The sequence below is a fragment of the Leopardus geoffroyi genome, chromosome E2 (genome assembly GCF_018350155.1).
Source record: "Leopardus geoffroyi isolate Oge1 chromosome E2, O.geoffroyi_Oge1_pat1.0, whole genome shotgun sequence".
Taxonomy (NCBI): domain Eukaryota; kingdom Metazoa; phylum Chordata; class Mammalia; order Carnivora; family Felidae; genus Leopardus; species Leopardus geoffroyi.
Genome location: NC_059335.1, coordinates 13,631,678 through 13,651,273, shown reverse-complemented (window position 1 = coordinate 13,651,273; position 19,596 = coordinate 13,631,678). Strand labels below are relative to the sequence as shown.

Genomic DNA, 19,596 nt, shown 5'->3' with positions numbered 1-19,596 from the left:
TTTATCGTGAGCAGGTGTTACTTTTAGAATTGGGGGTGGGGAGGGGTAGGGCGTAAAATGGCATACCAAGAACAAATAGGAGTTAAAAGCCCAAGTGTAGGTACCCCTTGTCCTGTGACTGTCAGCAGCCACTTTCCCAAAGCCAATTTCTCAGAATGGGCTCAAGAATCTTAACAAAAAAAGAGCACAGTTTCCTGAGTTTTTTTTTTGTTTTGTTTTGTTTGCTTAGAGCTAGTGTCCTTTTCTCAATTCCTGGCCCACAGAATACCTGATAGGAAAAAACCCAACTCGTAACGTACCATCTCTTGCCTCTTCTGTTTCCTACCCCTAGACAAATGTTTATGGGTCAGCCCAGAGACGAAAAATGAGACCATTTGAAGGCTTCCAGCGCAAAGCTATTGTAATTTGTCCCACTGATGAGGACCTAAAAGACCGGACTATAAAGCGAACTGATGAGGAGGGGAAGGATGTCCCAGATCACGCGGTCCTAGAAATGAAAGGTAGGAGATAAGCCAGCACAGCAGGGTCCTTAGGAGAAAAGCGCCTTCCATCATCCTTTCCTCCCCAGCTCCTTGCTTATTCCTCTTTTGATCTTGTCCATTCTTTCCTTGCTCCGTTTTGCCCTTCCCGGTCTAGTGCACCTGTGAATGGAAGAGCTGCTGGCATCTCTCACAGCATGGTTTAGACTAGATGGGGCTGGGGCAGGATGAGGGAGAGGACATGTGGCGGGAAACGCTGAGACCTGCACATCTCCTGCCTCTGGCACCCACTGGTGGGGTGACTGAGCAAGCTTCATTCTGCTCCTGTGTAGAAACAAGGATGGTGATTCCACGTCTCTGGCTCACTCCCTGGGGAGGCTGGAGGGAGTGTTTATATTTGGTGGGGCTTGTAGCCACCTCTTCAGAAAAGGGACAGGAGAGTCTTTATTAACTCCTGATCATTGTCAGAGAGGTTAGGACCCTTTCTCACTTCTGTCACTCACTATTCATGCCTCTGCCATCTCCCTTCTGGCCGGCCAGTGTCCTGGGGGTGTAGGGGACTAGCCCTTGGGAGGTACTGACCTCCCTCTCCCTGTTCCCTCCGGGGCCCTGCCTTCCTCCTAGCCAACTTCACGTTACCAGACGTTGGGGACTTCCTGGATGAGGTGCTGTTCATTGAGCTGCAGCGGGAAGAAGCAGACAAACTGGTGAGGCAATACAACGAAGAAGGTCGCAAGGCCGGGCCACCCCCTGAAAAGCGCTTTGACAACCGAGGTGGTGGTGGATTTCGGGGCCGTGGGGGCGGTGGTGGTTTCCAGCGCTATGACAACAGAGGCCCACCAGGGGGCAACCGAGGAGGCTTCCAGAACCGAGGAGGAGGCAGTGGTGGAGGAGGCAACTACCGAGGAGGTGAGACATCTCAAGCAGAGCTCTCTCCGCTCTTGGCTCCCGGGTCAGGGTTGGTGATTGCTTATTCAGTCAGCAGATGAATTTTCCCTAGCACCAGCTGTGGGCTGAATTCTGGTGGAGAACCAAGGTGATCAAACTCTGGGGCCTCAGGGAAATTCCCACTGTCCTGCTTCTCCTGGGGATTGCTTCTGAAGCCCATGCCCATTTGTAGGTCACCCTCTGTCATTTTTTTTTTTTTTTTTTTTTTTTTAATTTTTTTTTTTTTTTCAACGTTTTATTTATTTTTGGGACAGAGAGAGACAAAGCATGAACGGGGGAGGGGCAGAGAGAGAGGGAGACACAGAATCGGAAACAGGCTCCAGGCTCTGAGCCATCAGCCCATAGCCTGACGCGGGGCTCGAACTCACGGACCGTGAGATCGTGACCTGGCTGAAGTCGGACGCTTAACCGACTGCGCCACCCAGGCGCCCCCACCCTCTGTCATTTTTACAAGTCCAACCTTCCATCTGACCGTGAGCTCCTTAAGAAGAGGGGCCAGGCCGAGTTTACTGCCGGTCCTGCCTTCCAGCTCAGGCACAAGGCAAACGTTAGGACTGTTTTCGGGGTTTAGTATTCAAACAAATAGAAAAATGGGCTTAGGTTAATTTGCCCAAGTTTCTCCCAGCTAAATCCAGAGCTGGGAGCAGGTGGTCCAGTGCCCAAGTTTTCTATCTTAAGTTCTGCTGTCTCTGAGGTAAAGTGTATGATCATGATTTAACTAGCATACCCAACTGTTTCAGTGTTGTGCTAGATGGTTCTGGGGGCACAGCCATGACCTGGACAGACACATCACCCTGTGCTGACAGTACAGAAGGACTCTGGACTGAATGGCAGAGCCCAGGGTTACTGTGAGCTTGGGTGACACCAGATCCAGCCTGTGAGGGAGCCAGGCTCAGGAAAGGCCTCCCAAGATAGCAATGTCTAGGCTGAGGTCCAGAGACCTGTGGAAGTTGACAGGGCAAGGGTTCTGGGCCCAGCAGCAGCTGGTCAAGGGCTCAGGAGAGATGGCCCATTTGACCCAGCCTGAAGAGGACTGTCCTCAGTATTTAGCATCCCTCTTCCTGACCTTCTCTGATTTGTTCAATAGCTATCAAGATGCTGGGGACACAGTAGAAACCAAAACAGCCCTGGTCACGAGCTCACAGTCCAGTGGGCAGGACAAACCTGTCAGCAGACAGTGAAGACTGAGTTATCAGGGCTGTATGGGGGACATGCCCAGGGGTCTGGGGAAACCCAGAGTGGAGCCCAGCTCCTGAGGGTCCCAAGTTCAGAATGACGAGACCTCCCACCTGGCTTCTCCAATGCAGGTTTCAACCGCAGCGGAGGTGGTGGCTACAACCAGAACCGCTGGGGTAACAACAGCCGGGATAACAACAATTCCAACAACCGAGGCAGCTACAACCGGGCTCCCCAGCAACAGCCGCCACCACAGCAGCCCCCGCCACCGCAGCCTCCACCGCAACAGCCGCCGCCACCACCCAGCTACAGCCCTGCTCGGAACCCACCAGGGGCCAGCAGCTACAACAAGAATAGCAACATCCCTGGCTCGAGCGCCAATACCAGCACCCCCACTGTCAGCAGCTACAGCCCTCCACAGGTGAGAACATAACATGTACGGGGCAGCGGTTGTGGTCCCGTGCTCCAGCCGCGGGTCTCCACTCTTCCCTCCAGCCCTGCCCTTCTTCCTGGCAGTGCTTTTGACTGGATGGACCCTAGATACTCCTTCCAGACCCAGATAAATTGGGAACTTCTTGTTTTTCCCCCTCACCCCACCTCTCAGGGTGGTGTGCTGTTAAGTGTTGAATGCTCCAGCAAGTAAATTTTTCTGGGCTGTGTCGCTGGCCTCTACTGAATCCCCAAGAAAGCACTTGATCGGAGCTGCCGTTTGCCGAGGCTGGAAGGGACTGACCCCCTTATCTCTAACATACCGAGACAGGCCCTAAGGTTGGGAGGTCTCGCCCTGTGCCCTGAGAGTTTCACTCTGGAGCAGCTCCTAGCTCAGTTCCAACTCTCCACAAGCTGGTGCTCGGACTCTGGTATGCACAGGCCTGTCACCCAGAGCCGTCCGCAGCCATTTCCTGAGCGCCTTCCACATGCCAGGCCTGGGAACAGCTGCCAAGAGACATTGGTGAATGGCTCCTAGTCCTGCTTTAACCAGAATATTTCCTAGAACGGGATTTGGGCAGGCACAAGTTCAAGCCCCCGCCCCACGTCTTAGTTCTGTAACCTTACATAAATGTTTCACCTCTCCGGACCTCATATTCTTCATAAAAGGCTAGAGTTGTTTATAGAACTCACTTCTGAGGTTTGTTGTGAGGGATGGGTGGCATTATAGCTTTGTGGGGAAAGCTCTGGAACTAGACAGACCAGAGCTTAACTCCCAGCTCCACCACTTTTTACTGTGTGACTTGGGCCCGGTTGTTTCACCTCCTTGAGTGTCAGCTTCCTTCTCTGTAAAATGCCACTAATGGAACCTGCCTCTCAGATTTGATGGGGGGATTAGATGGGTTAACGATAGAGCCTGGACTTGGGAAGCACCTGGGAAATTGCTACTACAGTTGCTCTCAGCCAACCTTCCCAGAGCAACTGCCACCACTTATTGAGTGTTCAAGCTTACTGAATACACAAAGCAGCCTGAAGGGGAGAAAGCAGTGGAATTTCAAGAGATGCTGTGCGCCTTGCTCCCCCAGGGTCTTAGAGCCAGGAGACTGCAGAACACAGCCTTACATCCCACCCTGTCCTGCCATGTCCCAGAGCTGACCCGTTTCCTCAGCCCTCAGACAACCTCCACCAAGGAAGTTCCTTTGTGGGCCCACTGCTTACAAAGGCCCTTCCTCCATCCCAGCTGAGCTATTTCACAGAACCCTGATTTTTCCCCCCGTTTTCCAGCCGAGTTACAGCCAGCCACCGTACAACCAGGGAGGGTACAGCCAGGGCTACACAGCCCCTCCACCTCCACCTCCACCACCGCCTGCCTACAACTATGGGAGCTATGGCGGCTACAACCCGGCTCCCTACACCCCACCGCCGCCCCCCACCGCACAGACCTATCCTCAGCCCAGCTATAACCAGTATCAGCAGGTAGGTGCCAGACTCAGGCTATGGGGGTGGGGGGAGGGTGTGCTAAAGAGACTTCCAGGGGCGTGGACTGGAGTCTGTATTTATTCCTAAAAAGATGGGCTGGCCTCAGGCCAGTATTTGTCTGATGTAGCCATTCCATTTGGTGGACACTTCTGTACCAGCTGCTGAATACGTGATCTGAACCTCCCCTCCCAGTGCAGCAAGCAAACTACAAAGCAGGGGCCTTCAAATCCTGCTTCAGCACCATGGCCAGTGTCCACACCCCTGGGTTGGTGCTAGGCCATCATAGCTATTAGTAAGTGTTTTGAATATGGCTATCTGGCTGTACCTGAAAGGACATTAGGTTGGCAAGCCAGGAGGTCTGGGCTTTAGTCCCTGACTGTCCATCCACGTGGCATCAGGTCAACCACTTGTCCTCCCAAGGTGCCTTGATTTCTCTCTCAGGGGACGCATCTCTGCCCTGGGTGGGAGTAGGGTCAAGGCAGGAGCCAAATGTGGGTCTGGGTAAGGACAACCTGGTGCTCTTGGTCTCTCTCTCCAGTATGCCCAGCAGTGGAACCAGTACTATCAGAACCAGGGCCAGTGGCCACCATACTACGGGAACTACGACTACGGGAGCTACTCCGGGAACACACAGGGAGGCACAAGCACACAGTAGCCGGTGTGCTCTGGAGGCCCCTGCCGGCTTCCTCCACCAGCGCCCACCTCGGCCCCCTCGTCTACCCCCACTGGGTCCTGTGGTGCTGGGGGACGGGTCATCCCAGGGCTGCCTCCTTTCAGCCCACTGCCTCCCCTCTGAGGGGCTTCTTCCCCAACACAGGGCCGGGCATTTTTCTCTGGATTCAAACAGGCAACAGTGACCTTTTATTTTCTGTTTGTCCCCTTCTTCCTCCCCTTCTCCTCTTCTTCCTCCTCCCCTCCTCCTTTTTGACTGAAGACCCCCCCCCCCCCCTTGGTCAAACAGTGAGGCTGCAGTGGCTGAGGGAGGGCCCCTTCTGCCCATCTGTCCCAGTCCTGCTCCAGCCCCCTCAGCTTCCCACACCCTCATGCAGTTGGTTGTAAATTCTTCCAGGAGCTGTTTTACTGTCTACTTTTCAGGATTTAAAAAAAAAAAAAAATCAAAAACTTAAAAAAAAAAAAAAAAACCACAAGTTTAAAAAGTAAAATGCGGAGGGAGGAAGCAGTGACAGATTTTTTTTTTTTTTTTGGTAATTATGCTTTTTTTTTTTTTTTTTTTTTTTTTTTTTTTAATTTTTAGAATTTCTCTGTTTTTACTGTGGCTGTCGATACTTCATCAGGATAACCATTTCTTTGCTGAGTTCAGGTGACTGAGGAAGAGCCACACCCTCAAAACAGAACACACAAAACAAAACTATAGAATCATCTTTAACCTAACTTTTTATACGATGTCTCAGTTTCCCGTAACTTTGCACACAAGCTTCTGTGTTGAGTTGAATTGTAACTGCTTTTTGTATTTGGAGAGAGTGTGACTATTGAACTTGAAACCTTTTATTCCGGGCGTCTTGGTAGTTTCTGGTGGGATTAAGCGGGTGAGAGGGAAGAAGGGGAGGTTGGGGGGCTCCTTCCCTTCAGAACATGAAATTTCTCCCACTGCCTCCTCTCCAGAGGTCTCCCAGGTGCCAGACCTAAAGGTTTTTCCTACAATGATCCTCTGATTATTTTTACTTCCCCTTGACCCATATGTTTTAACAGGATTTTAACAAACTGCACTTATTAAGAAATGTGTTTGCTTTGTTTTGTTTTCTTTCAATAAATGACATGGCACCTCCTAGCAGGAAGGAAGCAGGGTTGAAACCCTGAAGTGTTACTGCAGTTGGCCTTTAATTGGGGTGGGGCCTTTTCAGGGGGACATTATTTGCTCATCTATTAAACACGTATTGAGGGATTCATGTGCTGGGCCCCATTTTTGGTGCTGGGAATGCCCCCTTAAAACTGGGGCTCTCAGTTTTAAAGTAGTTCTCTGGTCCCCGCTCTTTTCTGATCCTCTCACACCAGACAGTCCCAAATCTCTCCATGAATTTGTGAGTAGAAGGCATGGCAGGTCCCTAGGCAGAGGATGAGGTAGGGCTGATGGGATGGAGACCAGGGGTGGACTGTTGGGAGTCATCACTGGGTGTGACTCCCCAGACAAGTCAGCCCCGGCCTTGGGTGCTAGACTTAGGACGGTTCCTGCCTGTGCTTCTGGATCCAGGCCGGTGGGAATTCCACGGTGCCCGCTCTGTGCCTCACTCTGGACAGTGCTGGGGATATAGCATGGTCAAGGCAGTCCTGAGCCCTACTCTCACGGGTCTCCCAGTCCAGAGGTAACACAGACTTTCTAAATGGTGACGGCACCAAGTGGTCAGCTGTGAAAGCCGGAGGTGGAGAGTTTGGTGAGGGGAGCTGGACAAGAGAACAGTTTTAAAAACAGCCAGGGTAAAAGACTCTGACTGCATTTCTGTGGCCTAGTATCCTCCTTTCCCAACAACTGGAGTCATTCCTTTATCCCCTCTGGACATGTGGTATTCCTGGCCCCTTGTGAGGGACAGTCCTGGGGCACAGGAGTGGCCAGTTCAGCCCCTTCACTTATAGTACCTCAGAGCCTTGTGAATGGGACACAGGCTGCAAAAAGGCAGGAGGAAGGCTGACCAGCTTTGAGATTGGGGCTGGGGCATTAGAATGTGAGATGGACCCAAGATTGGTGGCTAGTTGGGCTAAAAGGGACCCTACAGTACCCCTGCCCCCACTCCGCCTATCCCGGAGAGCAGAAGGAAGGGCCTTGGCCCCCATCTGGGAAATCCCCTTCCTTGCAGGTCCACATGTAGGGCAACAGCACCCTCTGCTGACCTCTCTGGGTAATCTCTTAAGTGTAGTCTCCACCCATCTACTGTAGCAAATGGGAAGTTATTCCCCTGCTCCTGTCCACAGTGTCTGGATCATTGCACCAGCGTCCTCACAGATCCCCCTTACCTCTAGTCCTTTACCCTGATGCCCTCCTGCCTGCTACCTGAAGGATAAAGGAGCTCAAGCTACTTAGTGCAGCTTATGAGCCCCCCACCCTCACCCGTGTGCCTGGCTCCTGGTGACCTCTGGCTTCATCTTTTGCTGTTCCTCTGAACTTTAGATCGGTGGTTTTAAGTCCTGCTCATCGTTCAGGTCTCAGCTTGGGTGTCTTCCTGGAAGGATGCCTTCCCTGACCCTCCAGGCTGGGGTAGGCAACCCCATAAGATCCCTGGCCACTCAGGGTAGTCACTTGCGTGGTGTCTGCCTACTTTGTTGGTAACTCACACTTGAATAGGAGTCCCTACCCTACACCTCAAGCAGATCAGGACCAAGGTTGTCCCCCCTCCACATCTGCAAATTCCCAAGGTCCTGGGAACACAGTGGGAAGCTCTGTCTGATCTCACCGCCCATCTCCTGCTAGCCAGGGACTGGCTGTGATGCCAGAAGCAAGAGACAAGCTTAGTTATTCTTTGAGGTGGTGAAGGACAAAAAGGGGATGGATTGGAGTCAAAGCCAGACCATAAACCCTCAAGAGGCTCTGGAAGGTGGCCATTCAACTATCCATCCAAAAAGTAAGCATGCCAGACTTTGAAGTTCGAGCAGTGAACAGTAGTTCAGATCCCTCCAGACAGTGCAATTCTGCAGCAGGTCAGATAGGGGTGGGGGAGGAAGAGTGGACGAGACTCCCCTGACTCCAGCGCCCTTAACCTTCCTGGCTGCGAGGAGGCGGGACCTGGGGGAGCCGCGCATGCGCAAAGGAAGGTTCGCCTTCAGCCCGGAACTGTTGTTTCGGACTCGGCGGAGCACCGGGACCCAGGAGCGTGCTCGGCCGGAAGTGGCCGCTGAGGACTTGGGACCAGAATTGGCGTGCGGGGCCTGCCGCGGCGGTTAACAAGTAATAGAGAATCAGGATGGAGACCGTGGCGACCACGGCGGCGGCGAGGGAACCCGATGAAGGTGAGGTCCTGGCCACTCGGAGGAGGCGGGAGGGTGGGGCTATGGTGTCACTGGGAAATGATTCCCCGTGAGCTCGCAGGAGGACTCTTTATAGGGGGACACCTGCTCTCGGGTTTACCAGTCCGCGTGGCCACTTAGTCCAGATTAATCCGTCCCTTGTTGCGAGCTGCAGTGCTTTTCCCCATTCCCTCCCCTGAAATTAACCTCTTTCAAGTTCCAATCCAGCCGTTTCCATGTGCCAAGCTAGCCCGGTTCCTTACCAAGCTAACTCTTAGGTCAACATAAACCTGTCCCCTGTCCCGGCTAAGTCCCAGTGTCCCAATCAACCCTGCCTTTCAAATGACCTCCTTCCCTAAGTCACACTGACCCTTTCCTTGTCCCCAGGCTCACCCTCCTCCTGTCCCATGCAAAGTCTTGCTTATTCGAGACTTAAACAGCTTCCCCATTTCATTCTCATTCCCCTTCCCCCAAAGTCCGCAGTTCCATCTGCCGCCTCAGGTCCTTAATCCATTTCTGTGCTGCCTACCCCCCCCCCCCGCCCCCTTTCCTTTGCATTTTCAATCTCTTTATTCTCCTGATGCCTTCCCCTCCGTATCTAAAATGCTTTAGTTTGGGGGCACCTGGGTTGCTTAGTGGGTTAAGCCTCCAACTCTTGATTTCTGCTGAGATTGTGATCTCAGGCTTTGTGAGATGCAGCCCCCTCCCCACCCCCCACCCCCACGTTGGGCTCTGAGCTGACTGTGCGGAGCCTGCTTAGGATTCTCTCTCTCTCCCTCTTGTCTCTGCCTCCTCCCGCTTTCACGCTCTTTCAATCTCTCTCTCTCAGAACAAATAAACATTTAAAAAAATAAAAATGCTTTCATTTTGCTCACCTTAAATTTTCATCCCGCTATTTCCGAGTCATCCCAGATGGGGCGAGGAGCGGTTGGGAAGTTGGCTGAAGCATCACTGGCCAAGAATTGGTAACTGTTGAAGCTAGATGATGGCCATGTGGGGTGGGGGTAGGGGGGACTTTGGTTGTCTTCTCTACATCTGTGCATGTTGGAAATTTTCCGTAATAAAAAAATGTTTTAACCTAAAGTCTATCCTTTGATCCCATGTACCTTCCAGATACCATGTATCTTCTCCAGAGAGTCCTCCACACCTGTCTCCCATTTCCTTACCTCCCACCCACTTGCCGTCTGGCTTTCACCTTCAGAAACTGCTCTGATCAGGGCCGCCAATGACCTCCCCCAAGTACTTCAACGGAGTCACCCCATTTAGGGCTTTTCCTACTGGACTGCTCGGAGAATTCAATGCCATTGAATCCTCCATCACTCTTGAACCTTGTCCCTCGGTTTCAGTGACACCGGTCTTTCCCATTTCCTTCCCTTCTCTCAGGCTCCTCCTGCCCAGCCTCTGTCAGTTTTCTATGGCCTCTGCAGCAAATGACCACAAGCTCGGGGGCTAAAAACAACAGAAATGTATTCTCTCAGTTTTGAAGGCCAGAGGCCTGAAATTGGTACCACTAGGCAGAAATCAAGGTGTTAGCAGGACTGTGGAGGGCTCCCTCGGGGGTTCTTCCAGCTTCTAATGGCTCCTGGCGTTCTTTGGCTTCTGGCTACATCACTCAGGCGTCTGCCTCTATCCGTCTTCACATGGCCCTTCTCTGCAAATGTCCAGGCTCCCTCTCGGACTCTGTCTTACAGACACTCATTGTGGCATTTAGGCCCCAATCGAAGATAATCTCCCAGTCCCAAGAGCCTTAACTTCATCGCATCTGTGGAGACCCATTTTTTTGGCCAAATGCAGTAACACAGCCTCCAGGAATTAAGGCGCAGCTGTCTTTCGGGGGCCCCTTTTGTAGCCTGTGTTGGTCTCCTTCACGGGCATGTCCTCTTCCCGAGTCAGGCCTCTTTCTAGCCCCCTCTTCTCTTGCCCTCACACACTCCCATGCCCTCCCCATGACCTCTCATTTCCTCTGGCTTTAGTTTTGTCTTGGCTCCATGGGCTTCACAACTCTGGCCCCAGCCCTGCACTTTTCTTGTGAGAAGCCTCTAGCAGTCTCTTAGATGTCTCCCCTTGGATGTCCCCTGTGCCCATGATACGTTCCATATCCCAAGACCTGTTCCTCCTCCATGACTCTGTCTCAGGGACAGTTTGACCAAGCCCCACACCAGAACCCTGGACCTGAACTAGATGAGATCCCACCTCTCAGCTCTTCAGCCCCGAGGCTTGCCTACTCAGCCCCCAGAGCATCTTTCCAACCCCTGCCCCATCCCCTCCTGCACATCCCCTGCAAGACTGGTCCGGCTCAGTCTTCTCTGGTCTCAATGATTAAAACCCTTCCTGAAGCCCATTGTACCTGTAAACCCTCACCCCCGCTTCCCTGTACCAGCCAAGCTGCCCAAAGGCGTTGCCTCTATTTTCTGTCTTCTCTTATTTCCTGCTTGCTCAGCCTTGCTCCAGTCCCACAACTTTTGAGAAACAGCTCTCGACAAGATTTGCCTAGAGTTCAGCTTTCCTGTTACCAGCGCCCATATTGTCTTTGGATCAGCGTGTGAATGAGTAGGAGATGGGGAGTGAGTGAACAAGTTAGTGCATGTGTTAGTGATTTTGTGAATAAGTGAAAAGGCAAAGAATTGAGTGAGTCAATAAATGTGGTAAAGGACCAAGTAAACACACCAAGCTCACTTGTGCCTCAGGGCCTTTGCACTGGCTGTTCCCACTCCCTGGAACTCTCTTCCTCCAAAACTGTCATAGCTCAGTCCCTCACCACCTCAGGACTCTACTGAAATGTCACTTCTTTGGCAAGTTCTTCTCTGCCCCATTTGAAATTGTAGACTGCCCCCCACTAACCCCAGTCCTTCTGCCTTTCCTCTTTATTTTTCTGCATAGTCCTTGGAACCACCCGACAGACTGTACGTTTGTTAACATGTCACATGTTTTCAGTAATTATATTTCTCACTGTCTGTGTCCCCCACTAAAATGTCAACTTTGTGCTTACTGTGGCATCTCTAGGACCTTGAACAGTGCCCAGAATATAGTAGGTGCTCAGTAAATGTGAAATGAGTGGCTGAGCATCTAGGCTTTTCCACCCACCCCCCTCCCCCGCCCCCTCCCATCCCATCCCAGGACTGACAAATCTCCCCTCTCCCCACAGGCTGCACAGAGCCCAGTACTGGGCACTGGGGGGAGCTGAGCTGGACGCCTGTCCCACCCAGACCCCAGGACAAGGTGAAAGCAGCAGAGGGAGCACCAGAGGCCCCGAATGGTGGCCCCCCTGGGGTTGAGGATGCGGCGGTGAGTGCCATGCTGCGTGCCGTGGCCGCCAGCCGCCTGCCCGTGTGCAGCCAGCAGCAGGGCGAGCCTGACCTGACCGAGCAGGAGAAGGTGGCCATCCTGGGCCAGCTGTACCATGAGAAGCCGCTGGTGTTCCTGGAGCGCTTCCGCACGAGCCTCCGTGAGGAGCACCTGGCCTGCTTTGGCCACTTGCGCGGTGACCATCGGGCAGACTTCTACTGTGCCGAGGTGGCCCGGCAGGGCAGCGCCCGACCCCGCACCCTGCGCACCCGCCTACGTAACCGGCGCTACGCTGCCCTGCGTGAGCTCATCCAAGGTGTGGGGCCAAGTGGGCTGGGCAGGAGGGGAGACTGAGGCAGAGGAAGCAAGAAACAAGGATGCAAGAGTAGAGACAACAGACAGAGGTCCTGGGAGACAAGTTTTGAGACAGGGACACAGGGAGGTTGAAATAGAAACATGAAGCAATGAGGAAGATCAGTACAAACGGGAAGAGAATGGGATAGGCAGTGAGAAGGGTCAGAATTTAGTAAAGACACAAGTGCCGTTTCAGATCAGTGGGCGGAGGACACAGTACCTTGCACTGTGATAACCGGTCATCCCTCAGGAAAATGCAATCCCTACCTCACACCATACACAGAGGTGCTGAGGAAACCTAGGGGAGTGTGTCTGTGACCCTGGGGATACAAAGGCCCGCTTAGACAAGGCACACATGTCGATGGCACGAAGAAAAACACTGAAACCGTTTTGACCACGGCATAATTATAAGCATCTTTGTGACCAAAGACACCAGAACTAAAGTTGAAAGATGAAACTAAATGAAGCGGAGAGTGAGTGAAGATTCTGGTTAGGGAGAAAACGAGGTCATAGGCTGTAGAGCGAGGGAGATGGAGAGGGTGGGGCACAGTGACAGGCAGGGAGTGAAGCTAGAGATCGGGGGAGGCGGAACGGATGAATGGTGAGGTGACAGGCACGGAGCCCAAGAGAGACTGGTGGATAGAGGCAGAGAAGCAGAAACAGACCCAGGGAGAGAGGCTGACAGAGCCAGGGAGAGGGAGAGAAACAGTATGGTGGGAGATCCCAGAAACAGGAAGATGGGGTAAGAGAGAGGGATAGCCACAGACCCCAGTGCTGCAGAGGCCAGGGTTCTGGGCACATTCTCACCCTGGGCTCTGAAGGCAGGGCTGGGACTGGTGGGTTGGAAGGACCCAGCAGGTTTAACTGTTTTCTGAGGGACAGAGCCACCCCTGCAGGAACAGGCAGCCAGGAGAGATGTGAAGGTCCCGGGTTTGGGGTGGTGGGGAAGCCAAGCATACCTGAGGGGTGGCTGCAGAGAGGAGCACTCTGGGAACAGGTGAGAGCCGGGGTCTGGAAGACCACCGGGACTCCCACCTCTGGCACATCCTGCTGTGCGCACAGACAGGTACACATAACCTACATCCTGGCTTCTGTGTGCGGGACCCCTGCCTGTGGAGCCCCGCACACCCACTCCCAGCCACACTCCTGGCACCTGCAGGAGGGCACGTACACCCGTGTGACCCTGCACACACACCCACGGGCAGGTGTGTGTGCACTCTGCCCAGGCATAGTGGTGCACAAGCCCCGGACCACCGGTGCCTTGGGGGCCAGGATGTACATGGCCTGATTGCACACACATGCTTGCACATGCAAGGACACATGCACATACCGGCCTGCTTATGCGCATGCTCAGACGCATGCGTGAGTACTTGTGGCCACGTGACCTCGGGCCTCGGCAGATTTTCCTGCGTGTCAGAACGTGCATGCACATGCTTGCACTCACGCGTCCACGGCTTCCTACAAGCCCGATTATGGACACATGTGCTCAGACGTGCTCACCCTGCACCCAGGCCCCAGCCTCACGTGCAGACCCCCCCGTCTCCGTGCAGGTGGCGAGTACTTCAGTGACGAGCAGATGCGGTTCCGGGCCCCGCTGCTGTACGAGCAGTACATTGGGCAGTACCTAACCCAGGAGGAGCTCAGCGCCCGCGCCCCAGCCCACCGGCTGCCTGAGCCCGGCGCCCCCGGCACCGCCTGCCCGCTCTCTGACCTGCTGCTCCAGTCCTGCCAGGAGCGGGAGCTGCAGCAACGGCTGCTCCGACAGCAGGAGGAGGAGGAGGCCTGCCTGGAGGAGGAGGAGGAGGAGGAGGAGGACAGCGATGAGGAAGGTGAGGGCCAGTACCGGGGAGGCCCGAGGCTGGGGCCCCCCGACCTGCAAGGTCAGACTCCCTCCGCTACTTGCCCTGAGTGCCCAGGCTCTCCCAGCCTCTCCAGCATCTCTGCCCCCCCACCCCCCTGCTCCTCAAAGGCACCAAGGAGTCATCACTCACCTCCAGGCCATTACTCATGCTGTTCCCTCTGCCAAGAATGCCTTCCCTTCCCCACCCTTCGGGTAGCAGGTCCTGACCCAGCTCTACAGTCTCCAGAGTGCTATATTGTCCTCCTGTGTTCAGTGTGTGCCCCAGGAGGGCAGGACCGGGGCTGTCTTGGTCACCGCCGCATTCCCGGTGCCACCAGCACAGAGGAAGCAGCTCTTTGTGGGTGTGTGTTCAGCACGCACCCAAGGGCACCCGTCCCATCCCTCCACTGAGTGTGTCTGCCCCCACAGACCAGAGCCCCGGCAAAGACTCCGAGGCCTGGGTCCCTGACTCGGAAGAGAGGCTGATCCTGCGGGAAGAGTTCACCAGCCGGATGCACCAGCACTTCCTGGACGGCAAGGACGGGGACTTTGACTACAGGTGATTCGCGCCCCCCTCCCCAAGCCTGGCACTCCACAGCCCTCGGCCCAGGCATAAGGGTTTCAGATCAACCAGGGATCAGTGGGTGACCTTGGACGAGCTTCGTCCACCTCTGGGCCTCAGTCCCCTCACCTAAAGAAGGGACCGAACAAGGCTGACAGCTCAAATTTGATAAGACGTTGAAATATTTCCATTTGGGTGAGCAGCGGTGATCTAGAAGGATGACACCGCCCCGAGCCCCCCAGGTGTCCTCCGGGCACCGCCGCTTCAGGCCCCCAGACCCCCTGGTGCTACAGGAAATCACCCCTGGCAGGGAGAGACCTGCGGTGCTGCTTGTTGATGTCCACACTGTAACCCTGGGCGAGACACACAGCCACTGCTTTGGAAAGGATTTTGCCATCAGGGAAAAGGACACAGAAGAGTGAAGGGTCAGAGTCAAAGATAAAAGGCTCTGACAGCTGAAGCAGTCTTGCCTTGTGGGTGTGACAGCCGATGCCCGGCTTCAGACCCAGCCCCGGCAAACCGACCCTCACCAGCTGTGGGGCGCACGATGGCCTGATCTAGGGTCCCCCCCCCCACCTCCAGAGGCGAGCCTGGCTGATGAGCTTCCAGCTGGGGTGGAGCCTCCCGGCCCGAGTTCCCACACAGAGCGGGGTGCAGAGTGCCTAGGCCGCGGGGAGCCCTCAGAAAGCCGGGGGCCCATGAGGAAATGGGGCCTGGCCTGAGGAATAGAGACGAGCGGGGACCTCCACCCTGGAGGGCAGCTGCTGGGCAGCAGGGCCAGTGGGTCCCCACCACTGTGGGGCTAAGCACCTACTGTGTCCAGACTATGGGGATAAAGCAGCAAGCAAAGCTGACAAAAGGGTTCCGTGCCCTGAAAGGGGACCCACTTTAGTGAGGAAGCAAAAGAAGTATTTAGCATCTAGTGCTGCCAGGGCCATGAAGAAAATTAAAGCAGGGTCGAGGGGCAGAGGTGTGGGAGGTAGTGATGAGGGGGCCAGCATAGGCTCTCTGAGCAGATGACATTTCGGCAAAGACTTGCAGGATGTGAGGGGTAAGTGACATAAATACCTGGGGTCAGAGTGTTCCTGGCAGGGGAGATAGCAGGTGCAAGGACCCTGAGGCGGATCGGAGGAACAGCAAGGGGACAGGGGTGGCTAGAGCAGATCGCGAGGGGCGAGGAGCAGGCGGGTCTCCTCAGAGGTGGCGGGCTGGATCAGACAGGGCTTCCTGCACCCAAGGGAGTATGGTGGGGGTCACGGGAGAGCTCGGAGCACAGCCAGGGGTCCTCTTCACAATTTAGGATCACATGCGCCCAGGGCAGACATTTCTCAGCACTGTTGACCTTTCTCGGGCCAGATGATTCTTTGTGCTCATTATCCTGTGAGCAGCAGGGTGTCGAGTAGCATCCCTGGTGTCCGGTCCCTGGGCACCAGTGAGAGCCCCCCTAGGTGTGACAACCAGAACGTCTGCACTTATCCCCAAATGTCACCTGAGGGGCAGAAGCTTCCTAGTTGAGAACCACTCCAGGGAACGTGAGTCGGCCTGTCACCACATCTTCCAGCATTTTGAGAGAAACCAGAAGTTTTTATGTAAAATCTGCTTGGAAGACGATGCCTTCATTTGAAGCCCTGAGAGACTCCATGCGCCGCGGCCCCCCCCCCCCCACCACCCCGGGTTAGCTCCGATCTATAGCCGCATATGGTGGCCTGGGACCTTGGAGGGCCCCCCCACCCCCGGGCTCCTCCAGAGGGTGGAGGGTGAGAAGCAGGGAGGCTGGGGTGGGAGGGGGCAGAGCTGGGCCCTGACAGCCCCTCCCCCCGCAGCACTGTGGATGACAACCCCGACTTTGACAACCTAGACATTGTGGCGCGGGATGAGGAGGAGAGGTACTTCGACGCGGAGGAGCCCGAGGAGGCACCCAGCCCAGAGCTGGATGGGGACTGACGGCCGCGCCGCCCACCCTGCCCGTGACTTCCTCTAGGGGACAGCAGGGCAGCCGCCCCACACCCCCGGCCTCGCTGGCTCTGGTGCCGTCCCGGCCCAGCCCCTGCCCCCTCTGTGTGCAGGGCTCCCTGCCTTCCCCCACTCTCCTTCCCTGATCCAGGTCTGTCTCGCTGTCTCTCTCACTCGCTTTTTCTCCATCCCTTTCCTCTTTCTACACGTCACTGTCTTTTTCCTCTCTGGCCTTCTCTCTCTCCCCTCTGTGTGCCTTGGCCTCTGTTCCCACGACCGGGCTCGGGCTGAACATCCTCCCCCTGATGGAAGCCAGCGGGGCTCTTTGTAGCTGGAGCCGGCCAGGTCAGTGCCGGAGCGCAGCGCGGCGTCGTGAGCCCCCGGGCCCCGCCTGCTTGTCCAGCTCTGTACTGGTGGGCTCTTGCCTCCTTCAACTTCACCCTGGGCCTCTGGTGCTTCCTGCCCACACACCCCCATCTATCAGCCTCCATGCCGCCTGCCTCGGCCCTCTGCCTCTCAGCCTCTCTCTGGTTTCAGTGTCATCTCCCCCCAAACCCCAGCCTGGCTGCTGAGGAAGGAGCCTCACCAGGGAGGCTACCAGCTCCCACCTCTCCTTCAGGACCCAGGCTTGGGAGGGGGGTGTGGGGCAGCACTGGGGCCATGGGCCTGAGAGCTTGGGTGTGGAGGGAGGGGCGTGGGGAGGGGGGCTCTCTCCTTCAGCCCCACCGGCCAGCCCCTCTCTGCCTGGCCACAATTTTCCCTTCCTTCACTTCCTCCACCTCCTTCTCCCTCTCCTGTTTACACTCCCCAAATACGCACAGGCTGTTATCATGGGTCCTGAGTCATCCCACACACACAGCCTGCCCCAGCATCCCTGCCCCCAGCTGGCCGCAGGGCCCGCCCCACAGAGCCCCCCGCCGCCCTGGGCTAATGGGAGCCAGATGGCCTCTTGGTGACTCAGCCACTTGGCCTGTGGGAACCCAGGCGTCCTGCCTTCCCATGCCCCCATACCCGGTTCATGCTCCCTCAGTAGACACACACACACACACACAGAAGGGGTCAGCTGTTGGCAGGGGGTGCAGGCCACACAGGCCAGAGAGATAGGGCCTGGGGACCCTTCACTCCTGTGAGCCAGCATGGTGACACCCTGCCATGGCCAGGCCTGAAGACACTTGAAACCACCTCAGGCATATGGCCCGGAGAAAGGGGGAGACCCCCAAGGCCTCCCGGGACCACAGCCCTTGACCCCTGGGCCTCAGCTCTGCCCTCTGGGTCAGCCAGAACTAGAGCCAGACACAGAAAGTGAGAGCTGGCCTAGAGGCCGAGGGACATTCACACAGAGAGACCATTAAACGAGGAAACTTCCGGTCACTGAGCAGTTCTGTCCTATTCCAGGCCGGATGGGCCTGATGCCCCATGGAATTCTCCAAACAACCCCGTGAACTAGGGACTCCGCTCCGTTTCATAAGTGAGGGGAGGGGGCCAGAAGGGGAATGTTACTTGCTCGAGGCCTCACGGCCACTGACGAAAAGCAAGGTCTAGAACTTCACAGGTCCTAGAGACCATTCTAGCCTGTGTGTTAGCTGTCAGGGCCACTGGGAGCAGACAGACGCACGGACTTGCTCAGAAAGGTCACGAAGAGACAGCTGTCGAGGGTGATACCAGCAGCTAACGCTTTGGGGCCCTCCCCACGTGCTCGGCACCATGCTGCACACGGGCTTGGAATCATCTCGATGGTGTGTAAGTCAGCACCTGGACCAGAACCATCACGGCGGTCCTACTCCTCACGTCCTGCCAGTAGCAATGCACTGGCTCCCAGAGAAGACCCCCGATCGGCCGGCCAGACTCGCCCTTGGAGAGCCTGAAAGCCAGAGGATGGAAGACGTTTGTCCCTCGGGTACACGTGTGTGTGTGTGTGTGCGCGCACGCGTGCGCGTGTGCGTGTGCGCCCACAGTCAGAGGACTTCTCTAAGCCAGGGAGCAGCCCCGAGTGAGGTGTGCAGTTTTCATCAGTCTGTCATTTGATCCTTAATGCTGTTTGTGATATACTTTGCCATACATAGATTTGTTACATAATAAAAAGTGATGAGAGACCACAGCAGTTGAGTCAGAATTAGGGTTAGTCAGATGGTGGAGGCGGGAGCGTCTGCAGCTGAGACAGAGGTGGGGCCAGTCAGGAGGGACTGTGGGAGACACACCCCCGGCACGGCCCCCGCAGCTGCCACTGGACCCTGAGGAGCCAGAGGTGACTGTCCCTCCGCCCCCCAGCCCTCGGTCGAGGCAGGCGGAGAGGCTGAGTCAGGGAGGGAGGACCCGCTGGGGGAGAGCCCCTCCGTGGGCATCCGGCCCCCACCCCGTCTCCTGTCTGTCCTCCCGGCCGGGCTGTGCTGGCTGCCACCCGCACCCCCATCTGACCCTTCTGTGTGTCCTGCCCTCGCATCCTGTCCCTCCCACCGCCACCCTCTCCCTCTCTCTCCTCTCTGCCTTCTCTTCTGCCTCTGTGCCTCTGGCAGCCCACCCGAATCTCCTATCACCTCCCACCTCGCTTGTCAGCCCTACACTCTTCCCCTGCCAGCCCTGCCCAGGGCCACTGCCACCCCTCTCACCTCCCTCCTGCTCATCCCTACACACTGGTCCCTTAGCCTGTGTGACCATTCGTCCGGAGTCTCCGCCCCATTTCCCCCTCTCCCTGTGGTCCCTGGTCTGACCCCTCACCCCCTCCCGGCTGGCCCCTCTTCTCTGTCTCCCAGACCCTGGGAAGCCCAGTGGGGATGTCCAGGTCAGAGGGTCACTGGTGGCCCCTGGGAGCCCAGGATGAAGGGTCACCGCTGCACCCTCATCCAGAAAGGGGGAGGCAAGGCTGTGGCCTGTCTGGCCCGAAGGAAATGTCTGCGCTGTGGCCTGGTCACCCCCGCCCCCAGGACCTGCCGGGCTGCCACCACCCCCGCCCCCGGGCTGGGGCCGAGTAAACACAGCCGAAGGCAGCCGGGATATTTATACCGAGGTCCGGGCGTGGGTCCAGTGCCCACCACAGCCCCTGCCCTGCCCGCCCGCCACAGCCAGCCCGAGCCAGCGTGGCACCAGCCGGCAAGGGGACACACCGCAGACGCAGCCTCCACTCAGTGCAGAGGCCACTG

At 56.1% G+C, this 19,596-nt stretch overlaps 2 protein-coding genes across 8 annotated transcripts in view; both read left to right on the top strand.

Annotated features, from left to right (window-relative positions):
• HNRNPUL1 (heterogeneous nuclear ribonucleoprotein U like 1) overlaps positions 1–6,300 on the top strand; it is a 37,199-nt gene extending 30,899 nt beyond the window's left edge. For all 7 annotated transcript variants that reach the window (XM_045442225.1, XM_045442226.1, XM_045442224.1 and 4 more), the window contains exons 11-15: positions 332–500; positions 1,104–1,388; positions 2,735–3,024; positions 4,317–4,508; positions 5,050–6,300. In XM_045442225.1, coding sequence (XP_045298181.1) covers positions 332–500; positions 1,104–1,388; positions 2,735–3,024; positions 4,317–4,508; positions 5,050–5,166 — 1,053 coding nt within the window. In that variant the 3' untranslated portion in view covers positions 5,167–6,300. The remainder of the gene's footprint in view (positions 1–331; positions 501–1,103; positions 1,389–2,734; positions 3,025–4,316; positions 4,509–5,049) is intronic.
• A 1,870-nt stretch (positions 6,301–8,170) lies between these two features.
• Positions 8,171–18,557, top strand: CCDC97 (coiled-coil domain containing 97). The gene is made up of 5 exons (XM_045442244.1): positions 8,171–8,468; positions 11,611–12,066; positions 13,655–13,933; positions 14,374–14,503; positions 16,330–18,557. Exons 1-5 carry the CDS (start codon positions 8,423–8,425, stop codon positions 16,448–16,450), a joined length of 1,032 nt encoding a protein of 343 aa, XP_045298200.1. The 5' UTR covers positions 8,171–8,422; the 3' UTR covers positions 16,451–18,557.
• The last annotated feature ends 1,039 nt before the right edge of the window (positions 18,558–19,596 follow it).

Excerpts from the sequence above, each read along its gene's own strand:
- CCDC97 (XM_045442244.1), top strand. The coding sequence starts at position 8,423 with ATGGAGACCGTGGCGACCACGGCGGCGGCGAGGGAACCCGATGAAG. Across the intron at positions 12,067-13,654 it reads CCTGCGTGAGCTCATCCAAG|GTGGCGAGTACTTCAGTGAC; the intron begins GTGTGGGGCCAA and ends GTCTCCGTGCAG. Across the intron at positions 14,504-16,329 it reads GACGGGGACTTTGACTACAG|CACTGTGGATGACAACCCCG; the intron begins GTGATTCGCGCC and ends CTCCCCCCGCAG.